The sequence below is a fragment of the Phyllostomus hastatus genome, unplaced genomic scaffold (assembly GCF_019186645.2).
Source record: "Phyllostomus hastatus isolate PE091 unplaced genomic scaffold, TTU_PhHast_1.1 phas_contig_1, whole genome shotgun sequence".
In the NCBI taxonomy this organism is placed as follows: domain Eukaryota; kingdom Metazoa; phylum Chordata; class Mammalia; order Chiroptera; family Phyllostomidae; genus Phyllostomus; species Phyllostomus hastatus.
Genome location: NW_025333498.1, coordinates 12,597,616 through 12,624,968, shown reverse-complemented (window position 1 = coordinate 12,624,968; position 27,353 = coordinate 12,597,616). Strand labels below are relative to the sequence as shown.

The window sequence follows — 27,353 nt, the reverse complement described above, 5'->3', positions numbered from 1 at the left end:
ATCCCAAGGTATGCAGAGTTGACAATAAACTATATCACCCATAGAAAAACAGCAACAGAGAAACCTAGTTAGAGTACACTATTCAGAGTGATGGGAACAGGAACTGGATTCACCAAGAGAATCTAAGACAAATGAGTCAGGGGTTTCCTAGGTTATTTAGTACTATGTCTCCTCAGGGAAAAATATAACAAAAATGAAATCATTTTACTGGACTGAGGAATATTTTTTAAATAGATGTGAACAAATACTAACTGAGACAATCATTTGAGAGTAGGTCATGAGAAGAGGTCACTCTACAGCACATTGGAAGAGGACAGCCATCCTGGTTTGCAAGGATGAGCCAATGTCTGAAATAGAACACAGTCACCTAGTTCTTGGCCTTCCCTGTTGCTGATTTTTTCAAATAGTGAACTTGAAAACAATCCCCCAAACTGTCTCTGAGATTAAATTTACATCACATAAAATTCATTGCCAAAACTAAGTCTGAAAAATATTAAAAAAATTTTTTTGCCCCAGCTGGCAGTGATCAGTTGGTTGGTTGTCATCCTGAGAACTGGAAGGTTGCAGGTTGGATTCCTGCTCAGGGCAGGTGCCTGGGCTTTGGGCTGTGGGCTCTGCCCTGTCTGGGATGCTTGCAAAGGCAGAAGGCAACCAATCAATGTTTCTCTCTCATATTGATGTTTCTCTCCTTCTCTTTCTCCCTCCCTTCATCTTTCTCTAAAATAAAATTAAAAATTAAAAAAATATATACCATCTAGAAACATTAAAAATAGAATTTTTTATTTTTTAGGAGAAAAGATATGGCATACAAGTAACTAGATTATTTGCTGATACTTATAAATGCAGTTTTAAAAGTCATTGATGCTAGGACTCCTAAGTAAGTAAGGATATGCTTGCCTGTTTTCTGGTAAACGGGATAAAAAATGTTACAAAGGTTTTCTAAGGAGCTAGGGAAGTAATGAGCTTTCCTGATTTAAAAATCAATAGTTCCTGAAGAGCCAAATGCATTAACTGACATTCTTTCAAAACCATTCTGTCAAAGCTAAGTTTGAAAGGCTGTTCAGTTACTAATCAGGTATTTCCTGATGCTGAGGCAAACAGGTCCATGACACAAATTAAAAGGTGTAAGATGAAAAGAAAACCCAGGCAGGAGGAAGTACAAAATCAGAAACCTGGGCCTGTCGGGATGTGTTCCTTATTCTACAAGGCAAAGCAGAATGAAGTGATTTTCTCCCCAAATGGAGGACGATGCAGTTTTGACTCTTGCACTAAGGAGAAGCCTGGCAGCTGAAGTCTGACAAGACTCCATTGAGTTATCTCTCATTTAGACTCCATTTACTGCCTTTTTGTATGAATGCATACGTGTAAACAGCCCATTTAACTGTCCTCGGCAAAAAAACCCACTTTTGGTTCAACTCTATATTTATATTATGCAAAATATACCATACTTGTAAGGTAAAATAAAGACCTTTAATAAAGTACCTTCTTCTGCTCTCTGCAGTGATAGCTGCTTCATTGAATAAGGCTCTGTTAATGATACATCTTAACATTTAACTTTTATCCATTTGATATATAATCATTTTCACGTGATCGCAAGGAGGCTGTAGTTCAAACCCAAACAGAACTGTTTGGACAGAACTGTTTCTTTTCTTATGACTTTGTAAGTATATGTAGTCACTAAAATTTCTTTATCTACAAAATTTATTTCAAATGTACATAAAGTCCTCCCTACATCTATATATTCTGAATAGAGCAATACATATAATATAAAAATGAATGCAGCAAGTGGAATAATAAATTAAAGTGTGCTTATATTTTGGCCATGAATATGGCATCAAGATTTCCTAATCAAGCAATGGAAAAAACTACAGGAACCACATAGCAAGTTGTCACAAAACACAAAATGATGTCAGTAATATTAATAGGAGTTTGTTAGAGTTTTAACATTGTGAAGCATTTGCATTTATAATCCATCTATTCATTACAAAGATTTCCAGAAACATTTTTGAATTATTCTATTGTTTCTTTCTGAAATTCAGCCTGGTGCTTCAACATCTTCACAGCACTCACTTGAAATTTTTATTCACTCCTGTCTTTCCTAACCTCTAACACTTTTACTAAAACAGGATGAATACCTTTATCTAATACATGAGAAGTTACATCATCTTAATTTTAAAGATTTAATATAATTAGTCACGATCACCAAATTCCTGCTCCACCAACATTACAACAATTGTTGGCGGTTATCAAACCACTTTAGTGGTACTGGCCTCACGAAGCTGAGGTTAAGAGCTGGCCTCTGGAAATCAATCATGCTCTCTGCAGAGAAGAATATTTCAGTGATATGAAGGCTGAAATGGAGACTGTAATCTTTTGTGATTACCCTTGAGGCTGAAGCAAACGCAAAAAGGAGTCTATGAATTGCTGATAACTTCCTGTGATGACCAATTCCCAGGAAATTCTGGTATTACTCTTGGCTCTGTAACAAAATGATGGCTCCCCAGAACTCCACATCTGGGTGTCATAATGCTTCTTCAGAAGCTACTTACCTTTTAAAGGGGCCAGGCCTACGGAGGCAGCCGCTCTCGCTCTGAAGACAATGGAGGGTCTGATTGCGCCAGGAGTGATGAGCTGTGTGCTACAGGCTGCCTTTTTGGAAAGTCCTTTTGTGAAGGAGCTGATTTAAAGTATATCTGCTTTAAACCTCTTCCCTCCCCCATCACACACTCACAGAAGTCTAAAGATTGTGATATATTTCTCAGCTGTTCCTAATAGCTATGGAGCTATATTTTGGCTTGTATAATTTTTTTTAAGTTTTATTTAAGCTGATACTTGTACTCTGAAAAAAGTAGTTTACATAACATATGTGCATGCCCTTAAGATCTATATATAATACTTTGGAATAGAATATAAAACTGCTAATCTGTTTGAGTCAGCATCAAATTTACAGTTCAATGTCACTGCTCAGGGCACAGGCTAAGCGGGTGCTTCTCGAATGATCGGCAATTTAAATGCAGACAAATAAAAGCTGGGAAAGGAATGGTACAAGCAGATCTGTAACAGTCAAAAGGCAAAAACATTTTTAGAGTTAAATTTCTATTATCACTGAAGGAAGGATAATTCAATATGTTGACTACCATGACTGAGTTTAAGATATAAAGTAAATTGCCACGTGAATTAATACCAATTTGATTAATTCATAATTTGAGAATAATAGTTCTATGCTTGGAAGTCAACAGTATTTTAAAACTATAACAGAAAACATCGTTATGTCTTAAGACTCACTGACAATGTGTCACAGGACACAGCTTTTATGTTCAAAATACCTTTATACATTGTCTTTAAAGTCTAAGTACCCTTGAAGGTAAACAAGGAAAACTGAAATCCAACCAGTAAGTCTGTGGTTATTCCCTACCCTCAGTCCTGCTCCAGATTCAGCTGTAGCCCCTCTTCATTGCTTTCTGGCAGTCAGGTGGGTCCGATCTTGAAGCACGCCCTACTATTATCTCATTTGGCTGACATACACTGAGCACCTGCTTAGTACTGGATATGACTGCATTAAACTGAGTGTAAATTTCTTAAATTCAAGAACCAGGTCTTAGCCATGTGTATATCCTTGGCATCCACCTTACTCAGCATTGCTCTAATGCACACAGCTAGCCCCAGTGATAATCATAACTCGGTTTATTTAAGGTAACTGGTTAGAAAGAAGAGATAAAAGCAACAGAAATATTCGTAAGAGTCTTAATATAATGTATAAGGAATGACTTTGCTGTTTTAAGGGTTCTTTTATAAACCTTCTCATTTGATATTCAGGGGCATTTTAAATTATTAAAAATAAATGGTGATGTGTTATATAGGTATGATTTTTTCCAGACTGTCACTAAATTCCAAAAATTTTTCTAAATACTCAGTCATAGCCTCAATTTTCCATAAACATAATAAACTCAAATTTTCATGATCTAATGGTATAGATTAGAAAGGTATTATCCTCTCTAGTTTTAAATGAGGAAAGTGGAGTAAGTGGCTTACTGAAGATCAAAGACAGTGAGTCTACATATTGGTCTTCTGATTCCTATTTGAGTGCTCATTCCCTTTGCAACGAGGTTGGCGGCTCTACCTCCTTCTCCCCTTTACTCTGGCTCCTGCTACCCCGGGCGGCATGAGGTGGAGTCCAGGTGAGGTGGGACTGTTAGAAGCTTACTTTGGAAAAGTCATGCAGCGTTACTTCTCCGAGAGATACTGCTCCCAGTGGCTTTAGGGAGGAGGCGGGATATAAGTAATGAATGAATGACTAAATAAATGAATGTTGCCAACTCCTTTAGAAGGTAAGTACTTCAAAAGTTTAAACAAGTATATGCCATGTAATGATAGTGGCTATTAGGAATCATTTTAGCATCTAATAGCTTCAGTTCATTTTGGGAAGTAGAGATCATGTGGGTTTGGTTATATTATGATGACAATTATTATAAGTTTGGTGTCTACATGAAGAAAACAGAAATCAGACCCAGATACTTGTTTTTAATTGTTGGAGACTTTCTGTACACCTCTAATTATTTGAAAAGCATAAGCTGGTAAAGACACCAGACAGATGTGCCACCATACCACTCAGATCTTGGCTCTAGAAACTGCTGGCAACAGACAACTGCTGACAGTCAGTGTAAGACTGACAAGAAAAATCGATCTTCTAAATAGAACATACTGCAAATAAGTATTTCAACATGACTTTAGGAGCCACAGGGATTTATTGGGCACTTAAGAAAATATGTCCCCCGTGGATAACTTGTGAGTAATACACACATTTACATTTCGTATATGGTAGGGCAGAGACTGCTCTCGCTTGTCTAATATTCATCTTTCTCTTTTTCAGTGGCAAAGCTGTCTACTGGAAGAAATCGGAAGACTGGATTACACTCTTCAATCTCCTGATCTGGGAAAAAAAGGTTCAACAATGACACATGTAGCCTACTTCATATGTGGATGTATAAAAAACTAATTGTAGAATAGCTTTAAAATTTTCTAAAGACCTTTGACACTAGAATTCCATAAAAATCATGTATTGTTCATATAATTTATGTTTTTTCCTCTTATTTCAAGCATCAGGACATAAAAAGGAGTGTAAGAAAACCTAAAGTGACTGCTAAATCTGTGAAAAAAGTATTTTTCCAAGGTTCCAACTGAGCACCACAAAGATGTTGAAACTTCACAGATTGCTAAATAGCACTGCAATTCATCTCAGCATCCTCAGTGGCAACCATAATAGTAAAGGGACTAGAATATTCCAAAACATGTTGGAATTTTCCCTCTCCAAATTTGAGACTTATTTCTGAATACAAGAATCTAGAGGGAGGGAGAAAAAAATGGTCTGTGCTATTGGATTTGTTTGCAAGATTCTGATAAAAGTAGCTCAGGAAACCACCATCAATTAATGTTTGCAGAGCAACCAATTTAGAAATACTTTATCTGGGCTGGAAGGAATATTTTGTAGAACAATATTTTGCTACTTTTTATATTTATTAAGCTCTCCTACATTACCACAGGCACATAAAAGCTTGTTCACTGAGAGAAGTTAAGAACGAGATTGTTGTTGATTTTGTTTCCTTATAATTAACTGACAATTTGTTAAAGAAGAAAACCTGCTCTAACTTGTGTGGCTCAGTTGTTAGGAGCATCATGTAGTAACTAAAGGGATGGGGGTTTGATTCCTGGTCAGGGCACATGCCTAGGTTGCGGGTTCAATCCTTGGTCTAGGCACATGTGGTTCCTGGGCCAGGCGTGTAAGAGGTAACCAATCGATGCTTCTCTCTTGTATTGATGTTTCTCTCTCCTATCCCCTCCCCCTTCCTCTCCCTCTAAAAGCAATGAAGAAAAATGTCTTCTGGTGAGGGGGGGGTGGGAAAGAAGAGAGAGCCTGACACAGACACTTTTTCCAAGTTGACTCTACTCTTGAAAAATGCTGACCTGGGACAGCACCAAAACTGAAGACCTGTCTTGCCAGAAAATCTGATGTACCCTCCAAGTACACATAATCCTTGAAACTCTAGCACTAAAGATGAAGCTCCTGAGCCATGTGAGGTTGAGACTAGGATAATGAAATGGACATGCAAGAGGACATAGCGTGGTGGAACTATAGATACCTCTTTTCTCAGGCTTCTGAAACCTGTGTTCAACTACCCCATACAGGCCCATCAGGGCCTTTGTCTGATGTTTCTTGGCAGCTTTAACTAACTGTGAGCGGACTCCTCTGTTATGTTATGGTGAATTGCACAAGAGAAGGAAGTCCTTTCTATCAGACAGTGAGCAGATTCTGTTTTGTTTGCTACACACCTTCCTCAGCACAATGACTGGCACATGTACACTTTCAGTAAGTGGTTATGAATGCATGCCTTTTCCCAGGTGGCCTGGACAAATAATTTAATTAGGGAGAGAAAACATCTATGGGCAGACATTATATAAACATACATGTATATATACATACATGCATATATACATACAAAACATAAAAATAATACATGCATTTTCTAAAAGGGTTTCAAGAGTCAGCAGAGAAAAGGAAGATTTTAACACAAAATTTTTAGTCAGTAGATCTTGAGACTTTTGAATAAGGCAAGGGACATGAGTTAAATTTAAAAAGGACATGACTGCAATTTAAAAGGGAGGGGAAGACAACAGTACAGATGTAGTATTTTTTCCTCCTAGTGGTCATGTTGACATCATTTTTTACTCCATCATATTTAATAGGGATATAAAAATTTCTAGGCAAGAATCTATGCTTAAGTATGTGTACATACTCTTCATAAGTTTTGTACCACATTTCAAAGATTTCCCATAACTATCTTTTTTCTTTAATGATCTGGGAACTATCGCTGCTGACTTGTCTAAATGCCGTAACAGGCAATTTTCTTCTTTCCTTTTCAAGTAAATTTGAGTAACCATGGGAAATTTCAACTTGGCATGTTTTAATGCTATACATTTCTTTAGAACATATAAAAGAACATATATTATCCTTCAATATACTTTAAGCATATCATATGAATACAAATTTAACGATATTTTCTTTTTATATGACTGGGGTACACATGTCATTTCAAGTAGCTGGACATATTAGTAACAGGAAATATGGAATATAAACTTTTAATGGCAGAGAAGCATTACTACAGTAAAAAAGAAGACTCAACAGCAAAAATTCACATTTTGGTTGCATTAGCAGAGGTAAAATATTTTATGTAAATCAAGATAAAAGAAAATTGAAATAAAAGAAAAATCTTTAACTTCAGTACATAAATAAGGACTTTATTAAGTAGATAAAGGTATTAAAGGCAGGTAAAAATGTTAAATGTTCTAGCTTACTTCAGGTTTCCCTACAAGAACACTTCATAGGAAGCATGGCATGAATTAACAGCAAAGTATGATTTCTGACTCCCAATTTTTTTTATTTTAGTCCTCTTGGATAAATATATTATTAATTTTATTACAAGAAAAAAAAATTTAAAAATTCATTGACAGTGCCAAACGATGAATGACCCAGAATTTCAAAGAATCTAAAATGATAAAATAAATGGTAAACATATAAATCATTTCACAGCTTGTCATGAATAATTCAAAGAATCATATAGCAATATGAAACTATAATTTAGAAATAATATTTCTGTTCCACATACTTGTTCATGTGTCAGGAAAAAAATCATTTCAAGGTAGGCAAGGCAGTAAAAATAAGATTATTTTTTCACAAAAATGAGATTGTTGAGCTTGTTGAGCCTCTTGCAATAAAGCAACAGTGACCTCCATTGTAGTTGTGCTTTCCTGGAGCAATTGCAGAAACATGACAGAACTGACAAAGACAATTGAAATAAATAGGCATGGAAAACACCTGCCAATCTGCAGAGAGACTGACAGGTGACTTGTGGTCTCAAGGCAGCTCTTGATTATAGCAATAGCTCTGGAGAGTCCAACAAATACATCTGTACATGTACCCAATATATGTGGCTGTTAAAAAGAAAGTTGGCCTACCTATCATCACATGCAATACATATGGGGTCTGTCCAGAAAAAGTCCAGCCATTGTTAATATAACAAGAATGGTTTTCATGACATTGATGTAACCTGGCAGCCAAGGAGAATAGACTGGAATGCACATGAGTGAATAATGATGATTTCACTATACCAGTCAGTGGGGGTGGTAGACACCGATGAGTGAACATGTGTACTGTGTAGCTGTCATATTCAAAATGACTGAGCAAGTAGAGCAATAGAACTGCATCAAATTTTATGCTAAGCTTGAACATTTCTCTGTGGAAACTATTCAGATGATTCAGAAGGCTGCAGCTATGGGCAACTGATGATTAGCAACTTCATCATGACAATACACCTGCTCATGCATCACATCTTATGCAGAGTTTTTTTGTGGAGACATCAAATCACCTGTACAGCCTAGATTTGGTGCCCTGAAACCTTTGGCTTTTCCAAAAACTAAAATCACCTTTGAAAGAGAAGTGATTTTAGACCATCAATGAGATCCAGGAAAATATGATGGAACAGCTGATGGTGATTGGGAGAATTGTGTGAGGTCCCAAGGTGCCTAGTTTGAAGAGGACTGAGGTGTGATTGTCCTATGTCCAATGTTTCTTGTGTCTTGTATCTTTTTCAATAAATGTCTCTTTTTTCACATTACATGGTTGGATACCTTCTGGACAAACATATATATATATATATTGAGTATGTGATTTAGTCAGCTTGGACTGCCATAACAAAATACCAGAAACTGAGTGGCTTGAACAACAGAAATCTGTTTTATCATAGTTCTGGAGACTGGAAGTTCAAGATCACGGTTTCAGCATGGTCATGTTCTGGTGAGAACTCTCTTGCTGGCTTGCAAATGGCTGCCTTCTCACGTTGTTCTTAATGGTAGAATGAGGGAAAGCTCTCTGGGATCTCTTCTTAGAAGGACACTAATCCCATTATGAGGGTCCCACCCTTACAACCCCAGCTAATCTTAATTACCTCTCTAAATACCTTTACGTGGGTATTAGGGCTCCAATAAATGAATTTGGAGAGGAGGATACAGACATTCAGTTTATTACAGCATGTATGGATACTTGTCTTCTACTATATTGTTTTACTATATTAAATTGATACTATCCATTGCTGTAAGTATACAATTTATTTCAATTCTGAAGAAGTATCTTTTAAGGAGAATTTAACATCAAGTATTATCCCAATTGTTAAACACCAAGTATTAAACACCAAGTATTATCCTAGTTGAACAAAGACAAAGACTGCATCCACAGTAAAGGAGATGGTAGATCCTAATTCTAATAGGAGAAACAAGTGTATATATTTCGGAAGCTACCAAAACATTATGTACAATAATTAGAGAATGACCATGGAACATTTGGCATTTAAAGTAAATAACAAAATAATGAAAATAGCTGTACTACTAGCATACAAAAAAATTCATTCTTCTTGAACTCTATAATAGTTCCATAACTATTTTCATTTTACCTATATTTCTTAAGTTGTATTGTCTTGCCCTTTCTTGTCTATTTATTCTATTTCTAACAAGTTTCTTGGCCCTAGGGTATTTATTTTACCTTCTTTCCCAAACCCAGGACTCTTTAGTACATATATGATGTTTTCAATAAAATTCAGTAACTAATTACTGTGTTTTCTAACTGAATGCTCTTAAAACTGGGGTTTAGGACAGGATTCAGTAGATACTTGCAAAGTCTCCACACCATCCAAACAGAGAAAGCCAGTGCTATCGCTGGGGATAACTTTGTAACTAATTATTGCCTTTAGATTAAGGAAGAATGACAGTTATCAGGAAAATAAAAATATAAGTAAACACCTGGGCCTACCACTTCATGGTTAGAAGTGCAGAAATGTTGGTGTTTCCTGTGCTGGATGGAGAAGTGTGAACATTCAAAACCAAGGAATTGGGGCCCTTTCCTCTGTCCCTTTTTTCTTTTCTTCTCTTCCTTTCTTCTTTTGAAAAAGTGTTATTACACACCCATTCCAATCAGGTGTGTAATAATCAGGTAACTAGTCTGTAGTGGAACAGTGACCATAATGGAGGTAGTCTGGATGGACTTTGGAAATACAGAGGGTGGACACTTAGTTCAGACATGAAGAGTCACAGAAGAGTTCCGTGAGGGAGGTAATATCTAAGTTGGGCCCTGAACAACAAATAACTGAAGGTGCAGTGGCAGAGATGGAAGTGAGCATTAGTGGGCAGCCAGGCTGATAAGCCTATTAGGCTTTAGATAAAAAGGTCAAGATCTTTAAAAATTTATGTTCTTGTTTGCACGGTCTTTTGCCTATGAGTAGTTCAAAACAGCCCCTTCGTAAGGTAGAACTGTTGAGGTACAGAGTTAACTTCATCATTCTCCAGACATGCATCCTTGACACACAGCCCATCGTAAATTACCAGTGATCCAAACTCCATCTTCCCCAGCATGGCTCTTCCTAACTCTGCTTGGTCATGTCTCAAATCACGTGCTTATTCGTCACATACAAACACTGAGAGAGATTATGTCAGTTGTGGAGCATAAGACAAGACAGTCACAGAATGAATGCTCTGAGGCACATCTCTTCACTGTGTACAGTGTAGTGTTACCTATTCTGCTTTGGACTCTGACAGAGACCCACTTGGTTCTTGCTATATTTCTGATGTAACTTTCTAATACTCCACTATAAAAACAAGAGGAAACCATATATATATGGTTAATGGATATATATATATATCCATTACTATAAAAATATATTTTTTAAATACATATAAAGAAAATAGCAAAATTCAAATTCTAAAGCTTTTAGCTATCTTCACAAAGTACACAGTTTTCACTCTACTGATAATAACTGAGTTAAAATATTTCTTATACTTGCTAATAGTATCCTTAATGAAAAATAAAGTGAGTAAAATAGCACTCACTTTGGCTTTCAAAGAACAAGTGGATTACTGAGTAGAATATAATTTTAAAATTTGCTAACAAGAAATTATAACTGTTTTTAAAATACATTCTGCTTCACAGATATTATTTGTAGAAAGGTCCATGTTATGCATTCAAAACATCCTTTCTTCTTCTTATTTATTGATTCTGCTGAAAACTGTCTATCCTGTTTCTGGAAAAACACAGACAAGATTTCTGATTGAGTTTTGTTCACAGTGAATGAGGTGGGAGGTGACAAGGACTGAAAGAGCTGACAGCACGGAAGAGCCAGAACCCGAGTTTCGGAGTTAGAAGATTCCAGTTCAAGTCTCAGTTCTTCCTTTACTGACTCTCTTCCCTCCTCTAGACAACAGAAGTAATAATTAAGGTCTACTCGGATGTTTTCAAGTATGAGATCTTTGAAGGATATAAGACATCACAAATATATAATAATCTAGTATAATTATTATTAGTGATGTAAAAATGATTTACTAGGAAAATGTTGACAGTGACTTTTATGAAATTACCTTAGGAAATCTATTGAGTAAAGTTCAGCAGTAGAATGCAAAAGGCTATAGGTCAAAGGTTAGAGTAATAAAAACTACAGTTCAATGAAAAAGTCATAGGAAACCCTCCAGTCATCTTAGAAATTCATAAAAATGATAAGGATCCCACTTGCGATGAATTAATTTTAACATACTATCAAAAGGACTCTCTGTTCAATAAATGACTTTGACATAATATATAGAGAAAAATTATTATTTATATAGTTCTTTGCTACATTCTTCACCTTAACCAAAAACTATTTTGATTTGAAAATTACAAGTTTTTTTTTTAAGAAAAAAGTTAACTTCTATAAGGAGAATTATTCTTTGGACATTTTCAAATGTAAGGTTAATTGCTATGAATAATACAGAAATAAACAAAAAGGCAAGTTATTACATCTGTAAGCCCTATATCACATCATAAGCCATTATGAAACTATTTTTATCTTTAAAAACCCCTTTATGAAAATATTCTTTCCATTTTTTGTTCCTTATGAACACAGAGGCACATGTAAGGCACTCTGATAATAGAAAAAAGTGACTTAGAGAATCGTGTCAATCTGATCGCGATTATAAACACATATTGTGGCAGTGTTCCTTTTAGGTACATACACAACATGCTTTAGAAGGGGGCTGGAAGGATGCATGCCAGTCATTGAAGAGCACTTTGCAGGGGCAGGGAACGATGGATTTCACAGTTTGAATGTTAATGCTTTATCTGAATCTCTGAAACCAGTATTTATGTATGACTTGTATTAAAAAACAAAACAAAACACAGAAATGAGCCGCAGCAGGAGCCCCCTGTGCCGACCCACACAGGCAGTGCTGCTTCCTGGCAGCAACGGGATGTGTGCAGTAGCTGCAAATGCTGTCTTCCAAAGGCGCATTAGTCAGAGCATGAGCACCAACTGTGCATTCTTAAGAAGTATGCATTGATGACTTCATCCAGTGATGTTTGGAATATATCACCCGTGTTTCGATAAAGGCTACAGCAGGCGTGCCTGAGTTTAGGTTCCCTGAAGGGCATGATCTTAGGTGTGGTCATGTCTGAGGGAGTAATGTGACCAGGGCAGGTGGGATTTATCCTCCTGAGCTGAGAAGTGATGCTCACCTTTTAATCCCTTTTAAAAAATGCTGTCTGACTTGTCTCTTTGAAAAACCTAAAGAAAAAAACATTCAAGTGTTCACTTGGTAAGTCAAGGCCAGTGCTCTTTAGAAAGTTGGCTGATCCCCCAACTGCTAATTACCTTACCAATGCTAAGCCAAGCAGAAGGCCTGTCAGCAGATTTTATTTACAGCCTTGAGAAAGAATCCTGTTGCTGTTTTCACTTCATATAAAAGATAAGTTTGCAAAAGAAAACATTTGGCAGTGCTTCAGATGTTCACTGTCTGGTGGCGATGATAGTGCAGTTCTTTTTCTTGACCATGGCGGCTTCTAGAATGCTGTACCCTTTAGGATGACCATTGTCCCCCAACCGACTATAGTAGTTAAATGGACACAATTCATGCAATCACCTGAACGGTTTTAACCTCTTCTCTCACCATAAGTTTAGAATCTGGCTATGAACTGACTTTATGCTGAATTCTGGTGCTGAAAGAAGTCATGTTCTCAAGAGCTGACCTACAAAATGCCTTTTACTCAGGTTAAAGGTCAGCTGACCTGAATTAGAATATAGCCAATGATAGTAATTCACTAATATTTATCATATATTTTAATGGGGATGTCAAGTTATCATCTAGACAACTAATGTGTAGATTTAAATGAGATTTTTTTTTACTATTAGACTCAGATTTATATAATCCACAATAGCCTCCAAATAAAAATTCTGTTTGTGTAAGTATGTTTATCTAAAATATCTCCTAAATAAAAATGTACCCAGGGAGACAAAGCATGTAATTTTCTTGGTAGTTGGAGGGAACAATCAATGTGGCTTTTATCTCTAAATTGTGTCCCTGACCATGTGAACAGTATCCCAGAAATGATACGAGTTCTCAAGCCACTGAAAAGTCTATTAAAATTGTTCAAAGCAACAAGTAAAAAGTCACCTATGGGTACACCTGTAAAATAAATATGCCAGCTATCATTTGGACCAACTCTCACAGGTGACAGATTATCTTCCATAACATAGCTGAGCAGTGTAAGCAGGGCATGGTCTAAAATTACACACTTTAGAAATGGGCTATACCAACTGCCTATTCATAAAAGGAAATGAGAAGGACACAAATAACATAAAAATGCATTTACTCACTGTGTTAAAGTTTGGAAAGAGTCCAACAGCAGAACTGCTGTCCACTGGAAAAGACATAAACGGCTTGATGTCCAGTGAAGGCTGCATCATCAGGGTAGGTGTACGCACAAGAGCAGGAAGGGTGGTAGTGTGGCATGTACTGCCTGCAAAGGACAAAGAAAAAAAAATTCAGTCTCTTGCTCACATCCATCTCCTTCCCCAACCTATGGTGCAAAAACAAGACTGCTGAGCTGCAACCAGCAAGAAAGAAAGTTACTTTGGAAGTAAGCGAATAGCACAGGAGGAGAAAATACAGTTACAAAGGGTCTTCTTGCTCATCACCTAAGACAGTGATGCAAAATGCTTCCTTACAGCAAGGGCCAAGGCGGCTCAGTCTCTGCTGAGACACAGAGTACACCGATCTGCTGGCAGGTGGGGCAGAATGAGGGACCATCCTGCTGTCTAACTGTTGTCTCTGACTAGGTAGGAGAAGCAGGGAGGAGCCTTTTGAAGTCAGATGCCCTTTACTTCTCGGTCACTAGATGGCTAGTAGGCATGCTTTATGCAAATCATAGATAATTGTAGGATTTTTACAAGGGGACATACACGAATCAGCCAATGAATGCATAAGTAGGTGGTGCAACAAATTCATGTTTCTCTCTCTGACTCTCCCTTCCTATCTCTCTCTAAAATCAATAAAATTTTTTAATTACAAAAACAAACAAAGCTGCCTTTTACATTGTGGGAAATAGGGAGTTTAGACAGACTGTGAATCTTAAGGCAGCTATTATGACCTGGATCAGTGCAGGGTAGTGGGGGACAGGGAGGAGCTGGGACAGGAACTCAAATTTGTATATTCAACTTTTATTTCTAATAAGACCTATTATTGTAGCAACCATCCCTTTTAACAATTATAATAGTTGTCATCTATTTAGATGTCTGGCTTAACCCATGTGTGGGAGATGGAAAGTGCTTCTCCCCAGTCACAAGTGTTCTTCTTTAGCATGTGGCCTCCACACACAGCAGATGAGGAACTGCTGGTGCAGGTGGCACTCTGGGAGACTGGCTCTGGCATGGCTTAAAATATATATATATGTATATATGTGTGTGTATATATATATAACAACTTTATTGAAATATAATTCACACCAAATAATTTAAGCCCTTATAGTACAATTTTCAGTGGCTTTTAGTATATTCACAGAATTGTGCAACCATCACCACAATTTTAGAGCATTTGCACAATCCCTAAAAGAAACTCCATGCCCACTGGCAGTCACTCTCCATTTCCTCCTAACACCCCCAGTTCCTGGCAGCCACTGATCTGCTTTCTGTGTCTACAGATTTGTCTCTTCTGGGCATTTGATTTAAATGACGTCATACAATATGAGGTCTTTTGTGACTGTCTTCTTTCACTTGGCATAATGTTTTCAAAGTTCACCCATGCTGTCACATGTACCAGATCTTAATTCCTTTTTAAGGCTGACGATATTCCATTGTAAATGTATCACTTTTTGCTTATTCATTCATCCATTGATGGGCATTTGTGCTGTTTCCACTTTTTGGCTTTTATTAATAATGCTAGTATGAATATTTTTTCTAAGTTTTTGTATGTATGTATGTTTTTAGCTCTCTTGGGTTATGTATCTAAGAGTGGAATTAGTGACTGTTAGGTCATATGGTTTAACCTTTTGAGAACTTCCAGACTGTTTTCCAAAACCGTTGACCTGTTTTGCATCACTACCAGCAGTGTATGAGGGCTCCGTGTTCTCCTGGCATGTCTATAGGACCACGACGATCATATGCCTATAGCCCCTTCTGACTTGAGAAGAAGCAAACAGTATAGGAAAATATTCCCAACTATTAAAATGTCCATCAATGTTCTTATTCAGTGCCCCAGAATAATTAGAATTCCGATTTCAATGATTTTCCTTAATGAACTCTGCATCATATTTCAAATCATCCCAGAACATTATTGGCAATGGTGTTTAATAGACACCATTTACCGATCATACCTCATTTACATTGATCCTGAAAACAGAAAAGAAGAGAAAGGCATCTGAGGCATTCATCTGTAATGACAAGCCTTCAGATTAGTCCCCTCCATTAGAAAATACAGAGTAGAATCAGCAAAAAGAAAATCGGCCAAAAGTATGGATCAAACAGTAATGGTTGTTTTTCTGAAGCCAAAGTGAGTACTTATGGCATTCACATAAACATCCTCTATTTAATTATGCTTATTCTTCTAATTAGGTAACATCACATTCATCGCTAACTTCAGAGCTTGTAGATCCAAGGTGATGTATTATATCAATACGTCAAATGTTGCAGAGGCACTTACTAAAAAATTTATGTTAAAAGCTTTGCTGTAAAATCTTAGCTAAGTTGAAAAACTGACTTATTATACTAGAGCAACATCCTTTTACAATTTACAATTAGTATAACTGTTAAAAGTCAAAAGTATAAACATTTTACAGAATTATTCTATTTAAAGCTGCCTCATGAACAAATGTATAATTATTTTGCCATGCTGAGTCTCCCAAAGAGAAGAAAATTCTAAGCCCACAATGGTGGCTCTGATAACAACTATGTAATACATGGTCCTCAAGGGCCTGGCAAGAGTCACTTTGTACTAACAAAGTAAAATCAAACAGAATGAAACATGGAACCTGATAAACAGATTGCTCCATCAACAAAGGTCAGAATGCACAATGATCCCCCTTACCCAATCAAATCTCTATGCTAATAAAGACAAGGCTGGAGAGCTACTAAACTGCCACCACTCATTAGCATAAAAAACTTAGCAGCTGTTTACCATTTCATTAGCATTTTAATGACAGACAATTTGCCATGTTAAACACAGATTGTTTTCAAGTACTTCTGAATAAATATAAACTATGCTTTCATCAACTCCCTCACCTCAACTTTGCTGTTTTCAATTTTAAAACCTGCTTTTTAATATTGCCTCACCAAGTCTCATTGCTTCAAAGGAAATTTTTGCAAATGGTAAATAAATGGGGATAAAGTGCATTTTTTTTTGCATGGGTTAGTTCATGCTTTGATCCCTCTGTCACCTTATTCCAGATTTTGCTGCTGCAGCTACTGCTGGGAAGCATTTCTTTTCACCTCCAGATACTCCAAAGTCATTGGGAAATAGAAGCGGACATTTGGCCAGAATGCACTGCACCCTGCGAGAAAATGCTTAATGTCTCTAAAACTCAAGGACTCACTGAGAGAAAAGGAAGCTGAAAATATAATGAACAGGTATGTCAACGTAAAGGACTGTGTAATGTATCCTTTACATTGCTATTCTCATGGAACAGGATCAACCCTTGTTGCGTGAATCATTTGGCAATATTATATAAGACACTTCTTCTGCATAGTTTTGTTGGAAAGCATAGGCTATCATTTTATATGTCATACTGAATCAAGCCATAATAGGGCTTCCCCTTATTTGATGATAAGGTTTTCATATTATATAATGTGTATGTTTTTCAAACCCCCTGCATGAAAATGAAAAAGAACACATAAGTGGGCACACCCCAAAGATCTGGGGGTCAGTACTCTGTCCGTGGAAACCACACACATCCAAACAATCTCCCATAAGAATGCAACTAACCCTTTCCCATAAATTCTATTTTGATGGTAAAATTCAAATTGTAGTCATCTATAGCTGTGAAACCAACAATATGTGAAAGACAGCTCATCACTATGATCATAAAGAAAACTATTATTTCAGCCAATGGCCTCTGTGATATAATAAGTGCCTTATTGTATCAATGGATTATGTCATAATCCATCACAATAAAACCTTGCTTGAGGAAAAGTTGACACCTGAAGCCATTGCCTTAGTTTTTGACCTTTAGAAATATAATTGTGAAGGCTTATTTAGGTCATAGCTTTGAGGATTCGTAGTGGCTCTTCTTTATGTACCATAACGCAAACAAACAAAACATCTCATTCTGGAAAGGACAGTGTGCCCAAACCACAGAAAGTCTGCTTGGAGAAGCATTTATAGAATGAGAACGTATATATATATATATATTTTTTTTTTAATTCTACAGAATACAGAATATATATAATATTCTATACAGAAATAGTTCCTTCTTATACCATTATTATATACGTCTGCTTTAGTGACTACTAAAATAAAAAATCGTAACATTATAAAAATCTATTAGAGGCAATGTCAATTATAGAAGTCCCAAACATTTCTTCAATTAATTGAGTGACAGTTCAGATTTTTCACCAAACTCAGTTTTCTTGTTTTATGGCTTTCCTAACTCTGCTGCCCCTATGGCAAGCAGCAGGCCCTCTTACCAAGACCAGCACCAACTATCTCCTTTGCCCCTTCATTCACTTCCTTCCTTTCATCAGTCTGCCATGTGAGGAGAACAAGCTCATCAAGAGATTGTTGAACACGGCCAGGCAGAGGGGGCTGTGTGGGTAGGGGTTGTAACTGATAAAGGGTTTTGCTTCTGAAAAAGCTATACAATAATAATAATATTTTTACAGTGTATACTATGTGCCAGCACTACCCTAAGCACATTACATATGTGTACATGTGTATTGCCCTAAACATGTTATACCACTGTATATATGCATACACACATATAAGTATATATACAGTTGTATGTATCTATATATACTCCTTATATGTAGAGTGTTACATATGTATATGTACATTTTATACATGAAAAACTGAAGCACAAAGTGGTTAAGCCCGATTTCATCCAGCTTGCATGTGGAAGAGCCAGGATTCAAACTCAGGCAATTTGACTACTGAATTCTGCTCTTTTTTTAAATTAAAGTAATTTTTTATCCTCACCTGAGGACATTCTTTATTGCCTTTAGAGAGAGAGGAAGGGAGAGAAGGAGAGAGAAACATTGGTGTGAAGAGAAACATTGATTGATTGCCTTCTTACATGTGCCCTGACTGGAGACTGAACCTGCAACCTGGGTATGTGTCCTGACCGGGAACTGAACCCACCACCACTCGGTGTATGGGACTGACACTCCAAATAACTGGCCACACTGGCCAGGGCTGAATTCTATTCTTGACTACTATGCTATGGTCACCAAATTGCACACCTGAAAATACTTCACTTATGTAGACACATTCTCCAGCTGTAGATAGGAACATTTTATCATCAAACTAAGGGAGTTAAAATGCATCTCTTTTGCAGCTGGGAATTAGTTGAAATTTTCCATAGTACCAGATACTAAAATAACTAAACTATACAACTTTTTAAATGCTCTATAAGACATGTTTCTAGAACATATTTATCTAAAAATAATCTCCCTCAAATAATAGTATTATTTAATTCATCACAGTGCTGGCAGCTACAGGGATCACAAGTTAAGTCAGAGAAAATTTATTCTACTTACTAAGAGAAGATAAGAAAATAATAACAACTACTATTTAATGAGGTTCTACTCCATGCCAGGTGCTGTGCTAAGTGATTTGTGTCCTTTATTTTATTCAATTACAATACTCAATAGGTTTATTATTACCCCCATTTTATAGATGGGGAAGGTGAGGTTTTAGAGAGATCAGGATCACATAGCATGTGGGAGGAATTATTTTCGCACTTGTGGTCATCTGTAAACCCACGCTATCATTTCGTAAAGTTGGTTAAGTTTGTGGTTATGTGAAGAAGATTCTGTCATCAAATACACATAGAAAATGCTGTCTTCAACACAGTTTAAAACATTTCTTTTCTGCAAGGCATCTTTGAGCTTTCAATACACTAATGGAAACTGTGGATGTCTAGGCAGATATAATGTCTACCCTCAATTCCTTGAGCATGAACCAATCCTATTTATTTCCACAGAGCTTCTGGGACATGACACCATGGCCCATCCTTCAGGCAACACTGTTCTGCACGTGTTAAAAGCACCAGTTCAGGAGAAAGCTGACAACTTCCATATTTACCACTTTCTTGTTGTGCAACACAGAACAAGTGATTTTACTTTCCTATACCTCCATTTGCTTTTCTAAAAATTGGGGCACATACGAGTATCTACATCACAGAGGTGGCTGGAGAACCAGCTGGGATTTTTCTATGGAAGTGCTCAACCTCATGTCTGACACAGCAAGTGTTCAACAGGCTTCAGTCACTGTAGTTATGAAGTATTCCTACTCCTTTTGCACTATGCTGTATCTCCAGAGAGCATAAATAGTTAAATCCATTAATACTTGTAAAAGGCAGGATATGCCAGGGTTTTACATTATTAACAAAATGTCAAGGAGGTTCAAGAGAGAAAGAAATTACATCTGGTTAGGATTTGGGTTCATAAATGTTTCTGTAGATGAGTTATCTCTTAAGTGTTGAGGAACAGTTAGTATTTTCAGAGGTGAATAAGGGAAAAATGATTGAGGAAACTGCATAAACAAAAGGCATAGAGAAATGGAATGCATTAAATTTAAATTTTTTAAAGGCACTTAAACTATTCTTAGTACATTTGGATTAGAAGGTAAAACAATAAAAACAGAACATCTGTGTGACCTTGGAGTAAACAAAAATTTCTTCTTAAAAAATTATTTATTTAATTTTAGAGAGAGGGGAAGGGTAGGAGAAAGAGAGGGAGCAAAACATCAATGTGTGGTTGCCTCTCATGTGCCCCCAACTGGTGGCCTGCAACCTAGGCATGTGCCCTAACTGGGAATTAAACCAGTGACCTTCAGCCCACAGTCTGGTGCTCAATCCACTGAACCACGCCAGCCAAGGCTAAACAAAAATTTCTTAAATAGAAAACAAATTTGCTAATAAAAAATTAGTAAACATACTTTATTGTTAAGAATAAGAATACAAGAATAAAATATTATCAAGGTAATGAAAAGGCCATCCACAGGATGGAAGATATTCATTACAGCCCTGGCTGATGTGGCTCAGTGGACTGAGCACCAGACTGTGGGCTGAAAGGTCACTGGTTTGATTCCCAGTCCAGGCACAAGCCTGGGTTGTGGGCCAGGTCCCCAGTGAGGGGCACATGAAAGGCAACCACACACGGATGTTTCTCTCCCTCTCTTTCTCCCTTCCTTCCCCTCTCCCCCCAAATAAATAATTTCTAATATTCATTATATATATATATATATGTACAAAGGACTTGAATGTAGAATAAAGAACTCCTGAAAATCAATAAGAAAAAGGTAACATAAGAAAATTGGGCAAAAGACTTGAATATTTTCCCAAAATAGATACTAAAATGGCCTGTAAACATATAAAAACATGTTTAACTTCATTAGTCATTAGAAATATGCAAATTAATGAGCTATCATTACATACTAAAAGAATGACTACAATGAAGAATGGCAGATTAGCCCTGGCTGGTGTAGCTCAGTGGATTGACTGCGGGCTGTGAACCAAAGTGTTGCAGGTTCAGTTCCCAATCAGGGTACATGCCTGGGTTGCAGGCCATGACCCCTAGCAACTACACATTGATGTTTCTCTCTCTCTCTCTCTATCTCCCTCCCTTCACTCCCTAAAAATAAAGAAATAAAATTTTTAAAAAAAGAATGGCAGATTATCAAATGCTGACAAGAACTCTTACCTGAAGTAGAAATTGTTACAACTTAAAAAAACTATTTAGCAATACCTACTAAAACAGAATATATACATAACCCATTACTCAGCAATTTCACTTCTAAGTACATACTTAATATAAGTAATATGTACTAGAATGTTCATAGCAATACTATTTATAATAGCCCCAAACTGGAAATTAGCCAATTAACCCATGAACAATAGAAAAAAATATTTTTGTTATCTTTGCCCAATAAAACATTCACTTGATGGAATACAGCAATGAGAAAAATGAGATGTGGTGTGTGGCAAAAGTAGGCTTACAGTTTTCCATATGGAAAATACAGTACTCAATAAATAATAACACAAGAATATACTCTGTTTTGTGTACTCACAACTGTAAACCTACTTTTGCTCATATAAGTACATGAGATAACAGATAGACTTTGCAAATATAATGCCAGGAAAAGGAAACAAAATAAAGGAGCATATCAACATTCTGTGTGATACCTTTTATAGAAAGTAGAAATCGGGCAAAAATGAATCTATGCTGTAATGTCCTTGCAGGGAGGGTGAGACAGGGTCAGGGTGGAGTGACCGAAAGGGAGCATTCGAGGGGCTTCTCCGGCGCTGCAGATGTTCTTGTACTTGATCTCAGTGCCAGCTGCACAGGCATGCACGCCTGTGTACATTCATGCAACTGTACACTTAGAGCACACTATTGTGTATGTTATACCCTAATGGAAATTTCTAAAAAGTGATATATTCAATGTTGTTAATTTCAGTAAACAATTTGGACAAACAGAGCAAAATTCCTCAGTAAAAAGGACACTTTCAAATACTGTCAAGTTTGTACATTTTTAGGATGAATAAGTTTTCTGAGCTCTTTTTTCCACGGCCAGCTTGATTTTAGTCAAAATGATTTGTGAGAAAATATAAGTTCTCTTTAATACTGATGCTTCCTTGCTGAATTTCAGAAGTGGACAGAGGAGACTGATACAGAATTCAGTGATGGCAAGGAGAAAAATGCATGTCTAGAACTCTGAATCTATAATGTCTTAACAATGAGAAGTTCTGTGCCTGAATCTTTCTTGGCGTAGGTCGGGGTTCCCTCCAAAGAGCTCTGACAGCAGCATCCTGGCAGACTGCTTCATTTAAAAATAAATACTTGTGAGTGCTACACTGAAGTGTGCAAGCAAAAAGGAAGTGCTACATCAAAAAACAGCAGTGAAAGCACATCGTGATAGATTTTAAGCCACCATGTCCTTTGGGTTTAGTAGTATGCCAGCTTTTACCCCAAATGAATCTTTCTCTAAGATGCAATGGAGAGCTTTTCAGTAGATGCTGGCAGTAGAAAGCACACAGCCAAGTGGTGATTCGTCTACATCTGAATATCTTGCCCATGCACTGAGTTTCTTATATTTAAATCTGGGGTAAAAGGAGTAAGATTTATTTACTATATAGTATCAAATTGGTTAAACATGTGACAGACTTCATCAGTTGCAATCATTTTTTAAAAGTACACTGAAAAATCTGAGCATTTCAGAATTTAAGTAAAGAAGATAGTTGGTTTTCCAAGTAAGTCTTGGGATCCAATTGTCTTCTTTTAAAGTGAATTTAAAATGTTTTGCTTTGTTATAGTTTTTCTACATGTAACCTGATAGTATTAAGCATGATTAGGCAAGAAAATCAAGGAAGGAAAAACGAGGTTCCGATGAATGCTTTCGTCAAGTTTTTCAAAACTGTTTTTAACACACCTGACTTATCAAAAGGGAATGTCATGTGCTTAGTTCCTAAACGACTAAGGCTTTAAAGAAGCCAAAATTATCTCCAGACAGGGATTTACTAAAATTGTCTGAGGTCGAGAGTGGACTGGGAGGTCACAGCAGCCTGGTGACATTTTCTGGCAGAAAGACCCAGGGAGATGGTCCTGAGCTACATTTGCCCAGTGACTCCGCTCTGTGGCACCAAGCCTCTTTTCTGAGGTCTGACACCTCTTTCTGTTACAGAGCAGCTATTTGCTCTCCCGTTACAGCATGTTAGGGACCTAATGGAAGGCAGCATAGAACTAGGACTTTTTTTTTTAGAAATATTCCTAAAAATACAGACTTTCTTAGGAAAACAACAACTATTTTTCTCAAACCACTGATATGTCTAGAGGAATTGCATTTCATACAATGTTAGAGGTAAACATTACTTAGGAATCTACACTTCATTTTATACAAGAAGAATGTGATTGTGAGAACTGGATCCTGTATGGAATCTGTCTGATGGTGGAATCAAACAAGAACTTCTTGCTCAGAGACACGGTTGGAATATTTAGGTCTGTATGATCACAGATGTGCAAGAATCATGTATTATCATTACCTTAAAAAATCTAAGTAGACTGGTAGTTGGTCTGTTTTCTATTTATATATTTTAAAATTTTTATTAAATTTTTATTTTTTAAGTATATTTTATTGATTATGCTATTACAGTTGTCCCAATAGTTTTTCCCTGTGCCCCCCTCTGCCCGATACCCCCCTTAGCTCCAGCAATCCCTCCACTTAGTTCATGTCCATGGTTTGTGAGTGTAAGTTCTTTGGCTTCTCCATTTCCTATACTATTATTAACCTCCCCCTGTGTATTCTGTACCTACCAATTATGCTTCTTATTCCTCTACCTTCTTCCCCATTCTTCCTCTCCCTCTACCCACTGCTAACCCGCCATGTGATCTCCATTTCTGTGATTCTGTTCCTGTTCTGGTTGTTTGCTTAGTTTGTTTTTGTTTTTTAGATTCAGTTGTTATAGTTATGAGTTTGTTGTCATTTTAATATTCATAGTTTTGGTTCTCTTTTTTAAATAAGACCCTTTAACATTTCATATAGTAAGGGCTTGGTGATGATGAACTCCTTAAGCTTTACCTTGTCTGGGAAGCACTTTATCTGCCCTTCCATCTAAATGATAGCTTTGCTGGATAGAGTAACCTAGGTTGTAGGTCCTTACTTTTCCTCACTTTGAATACTTCTTGCCAGTCCCTTCTTGCCTGCAAAGTTTCTTTTGAGAAATCAGCTGAGAGTCTTATGGGAACTCCTTTGTAGGTAACTCTCTGCTTTTCTCTTGATACTTTTAAGATTCTTTCTTTATCTTTAATCTTTGGCATTTTAATTATGATGTGTCTTGGTGTGGTCCTCTTTGGGTCCAACTTGTTTGGGACTCTATGAGCTTCCTGGACATGTATGTCTATTTCCTTTGCCAAAATAGGGAAGTTTTCTTTCATTATTTTTTCAAATCAGTTTTCAATTTCTTGCTCTTCCTTTTCTCCTTCTGGCACCCCATGATTTGGATGTTGGTACGTTTGGAGATGTCCCAGAGGCTTCTTATACTAACCTCGGTTTTTTCAATTCTTGTTTCTTCTTACTGTTCTGGTTTAATACTTATTTCTTTCTTATGTTTCAAATCATTGATTTGAATCCTGGCTTCCTCCCCTCCACTGATGATTCCCTGTAGATTTTTCTTTATTTCACTTAGTGCAGCCTTCATTTCTTCTCTTATGTTTTTGCTGTACTCACTGAGTGCTTTGAGCATCCTGATCACCAGTGTTTTGAACACTGAATTTGATAGGATAGTTGTCTCTGTTTTGTTTAGTTCTTTTTCTGGGGTTTTGTTCTATACTTTCATTTGGGCCACATTTCTTTGTCTCTTCAATTTGGCAGCCTCCCTATGTTTGTATCTGTGAATTAGATAGAGCTGCTTTGACTCCATGTCTTGGCACACCTGTTACATTGTAAGAGACAGAGCCTTAGGTATTTGCCAGGGTGGGGCATCCTGCTTTGCTGTTTTGTGGTGCTGTATGTGGGGGAGGGGTCAGACAGGGACCAATACTACTTGCTTGGCTCTCTCTTATGTTGTTTCCAGTCTCTTCTCCCACTTCCTGTACATGACTGGTGGCCATTAGCTGCTGCCCTGGTGCTGAATCTCAGAGTGGGTGAGTTTGTGTATATTCTAGACCATGTGGGTACTTTAAATGGACTTCCCTGAGAGATGGGCAGAGTCTGCCACCAACCCAACCCCCACTGGTTTTTATAGCCAGAATTTATGAAGGTTTATTTCCCAGAGCTGGAAACCTGGGCTGTGTGGTCTAGCCTGGGGTTGGGATCGGTGCCCCTCCCAGTTTTTATCTGCTACACGTGAATATGGGACTGCCTGTTCCACCGGCCACCACCTTGCTGCTGCCACACTGAGTCCTGTCTTCCCCTGCTCCCCCCGCCCCCAACACTGATCTGGATGAATATTTCTTCTTTAAATCCTTGGTTGTCAGATTTCCATACAGTTTGACTTTCTGGCAGTTCTGGGTGTTTTTTGTTTTGAGGTTAGTTGTGATCCTTCTTACGGTCATGCAAGGAGGCGAAGTGTGTCTACCTACGCCTCCATCTTGGCCAGAAATATCTATTTATATTTTGACTGAAATTTAGAAGTATTCATTTTCAAATGAGATTTTCATTTTAATGTTTTATTAATGTGACTGATAGAAGAAAGAAATCAAAAAGAGAAAAACCTGGTCAAAAGTCAACATTTTTTTCCTTTTCAAAGACTGGCTTAAGATTGATTGCAACACCTCATTGAAAGTAATTCTTCTAATATTCCCAATGGGAAAAAGGAGAATAGCAAATCCATTAAAACTCTGCCTTTAACTGTAGTGTGTGGATCAATGTAACTAATTCAAACAGCCTCATAGTAGGAGGCACACTCACATTTCTGTTGGTGGTTTTTATACTGAAGTACTGTTAAAACTGCAAGCAAAATGCTATCTTCAAAGACACATTTTTTTTCAAGCAATGGCAACTGCCCTTCCATTGGAGCAGATCACAGGAGCAGGGCCTGCAAAGCCTCTGGCTGTGGTCTTCAGACTTCTCCTCTGCAGCTCACAGAAAGGCCTGGGCTGCAGGGGCTGCGTTCAGCCACTCAGGAGGTCAGTGCACCCAGCTGCTGCCATAAATTCTAGCTCCAGGACATACAACATTTTGCCTCCTGGTTTCAGAGAATTTCAGTTCTTGCATTCAGTGTCTAGGCTATTTGCATTTAAGAACCAAAAGGGGATGGGGAGGGGAAGGGAACAGCGGTTTACTTAATGGCCCTTTTAAAAATATATTTAATATATTTTCCCCCCACAAGCTCCCTTACTTTAAAGAAACAGAGTTAATATTTTTTCTGCCAGTGCTCTCTACTCCCACCTTTGTGGGGAAGAGAGATTTCCCAGTTTAAATATTAACCAAACATCTTAAAGCCATTCAAAAGCTGTGGTCCATGTTAAAAAAATAAAAGTAATAGGCTTCTAGATAGAAAGCACAATTACGGAGTAAAATAGAAGTGGTAAAAATTATGTTGTAACTCTTTTTCTTTTTGTGTGTAGAGGCCATAGCTACCACAATTATAATACACTGTAGAGTATTCCGGAAAAATTCTAGTGGATTGGAGTATGACCGTCATGGTGACCATCATAGAGGAGGCCACTCTTGGTCCTCCATCAGCCAAGAAACCATTTTGTTCAGGGGCACGGCTGCCATGCAAACAGCATGAAAGCCACCACTGCATCCTGTGGAATCCTCGTATGACGTGATTAATGTAAGCCATGCCAGGGATGGGTGGCGTAGCAGAGATTGTGAGTAGTGGGGAAACAGTGGGGTTAGGATGGGGAAAAAGGAGGGGGAAATTTGGGGAGGGAAGAAAAAAAAGTGATGAGTTTGGCTCAATTTTGCAGCATGGACTAGAATCAGCACCAATTCCTTATTTGGAATTTACTATCTCATTTCTAAAATAATTTCCTTCCCTTTTATCTTTTGAGTGTGTGGTGGAAATCTGTATGGAATGAAGGTGCAGAGCAAAAACTAGATGAGCAGGAACAATCTATTTAAGCAGGACATCTAACTCCTCCAAACAAAGGATATGGGCAACTGGGAGAGTATGTGGTATCAGGCTTGTCCTGAGAAACACGAGTGTCCTGTGACCAAGAGGATGCTTGTACTCCACGGGGTCTCTAGTGAGTATTGAACAGAATGGCCAGTCCCTGGCCTGCCTTCTTGGAATTCTGCCATTGTCCTGACATTTTAGAAATCCATGCTCCTTGCTTCAGTCATGCAGGCAGCTT

At 37.4% G+C, this 27,353-nt stretch overlaps 1 protein-coding gene across 5 annotated transcripts in view; it reads right to left on the bottom strand.

The window, feature by feature from the left end:
- ZNF385B (zinc finger protein 385B) overlaps positions 1-27,353 on the bottom strand; it is a 362,179-nt gene that overhangs the window by 59,804 nt on the left and 275,022 nt on the right. For 4 of the 5 annotated variants that reach the window (XM_045823881.1, XM_045830264.1, XM_045830969.1 and 1 more), the window contains one exon: positions 13,722-13,864. In XM_045823881.1, the coding sequence (XP_045679837.1) occupies positions 13,722-13,864 (143 nt within the window). Of the gene's footprint in view, positions 1-12,583; positions 12,633-13,721; positions 13,865-27,353 lie in introns of those variants that run through there. The other variant, XM_045832533.1, reaches the window with a different exon arrangement.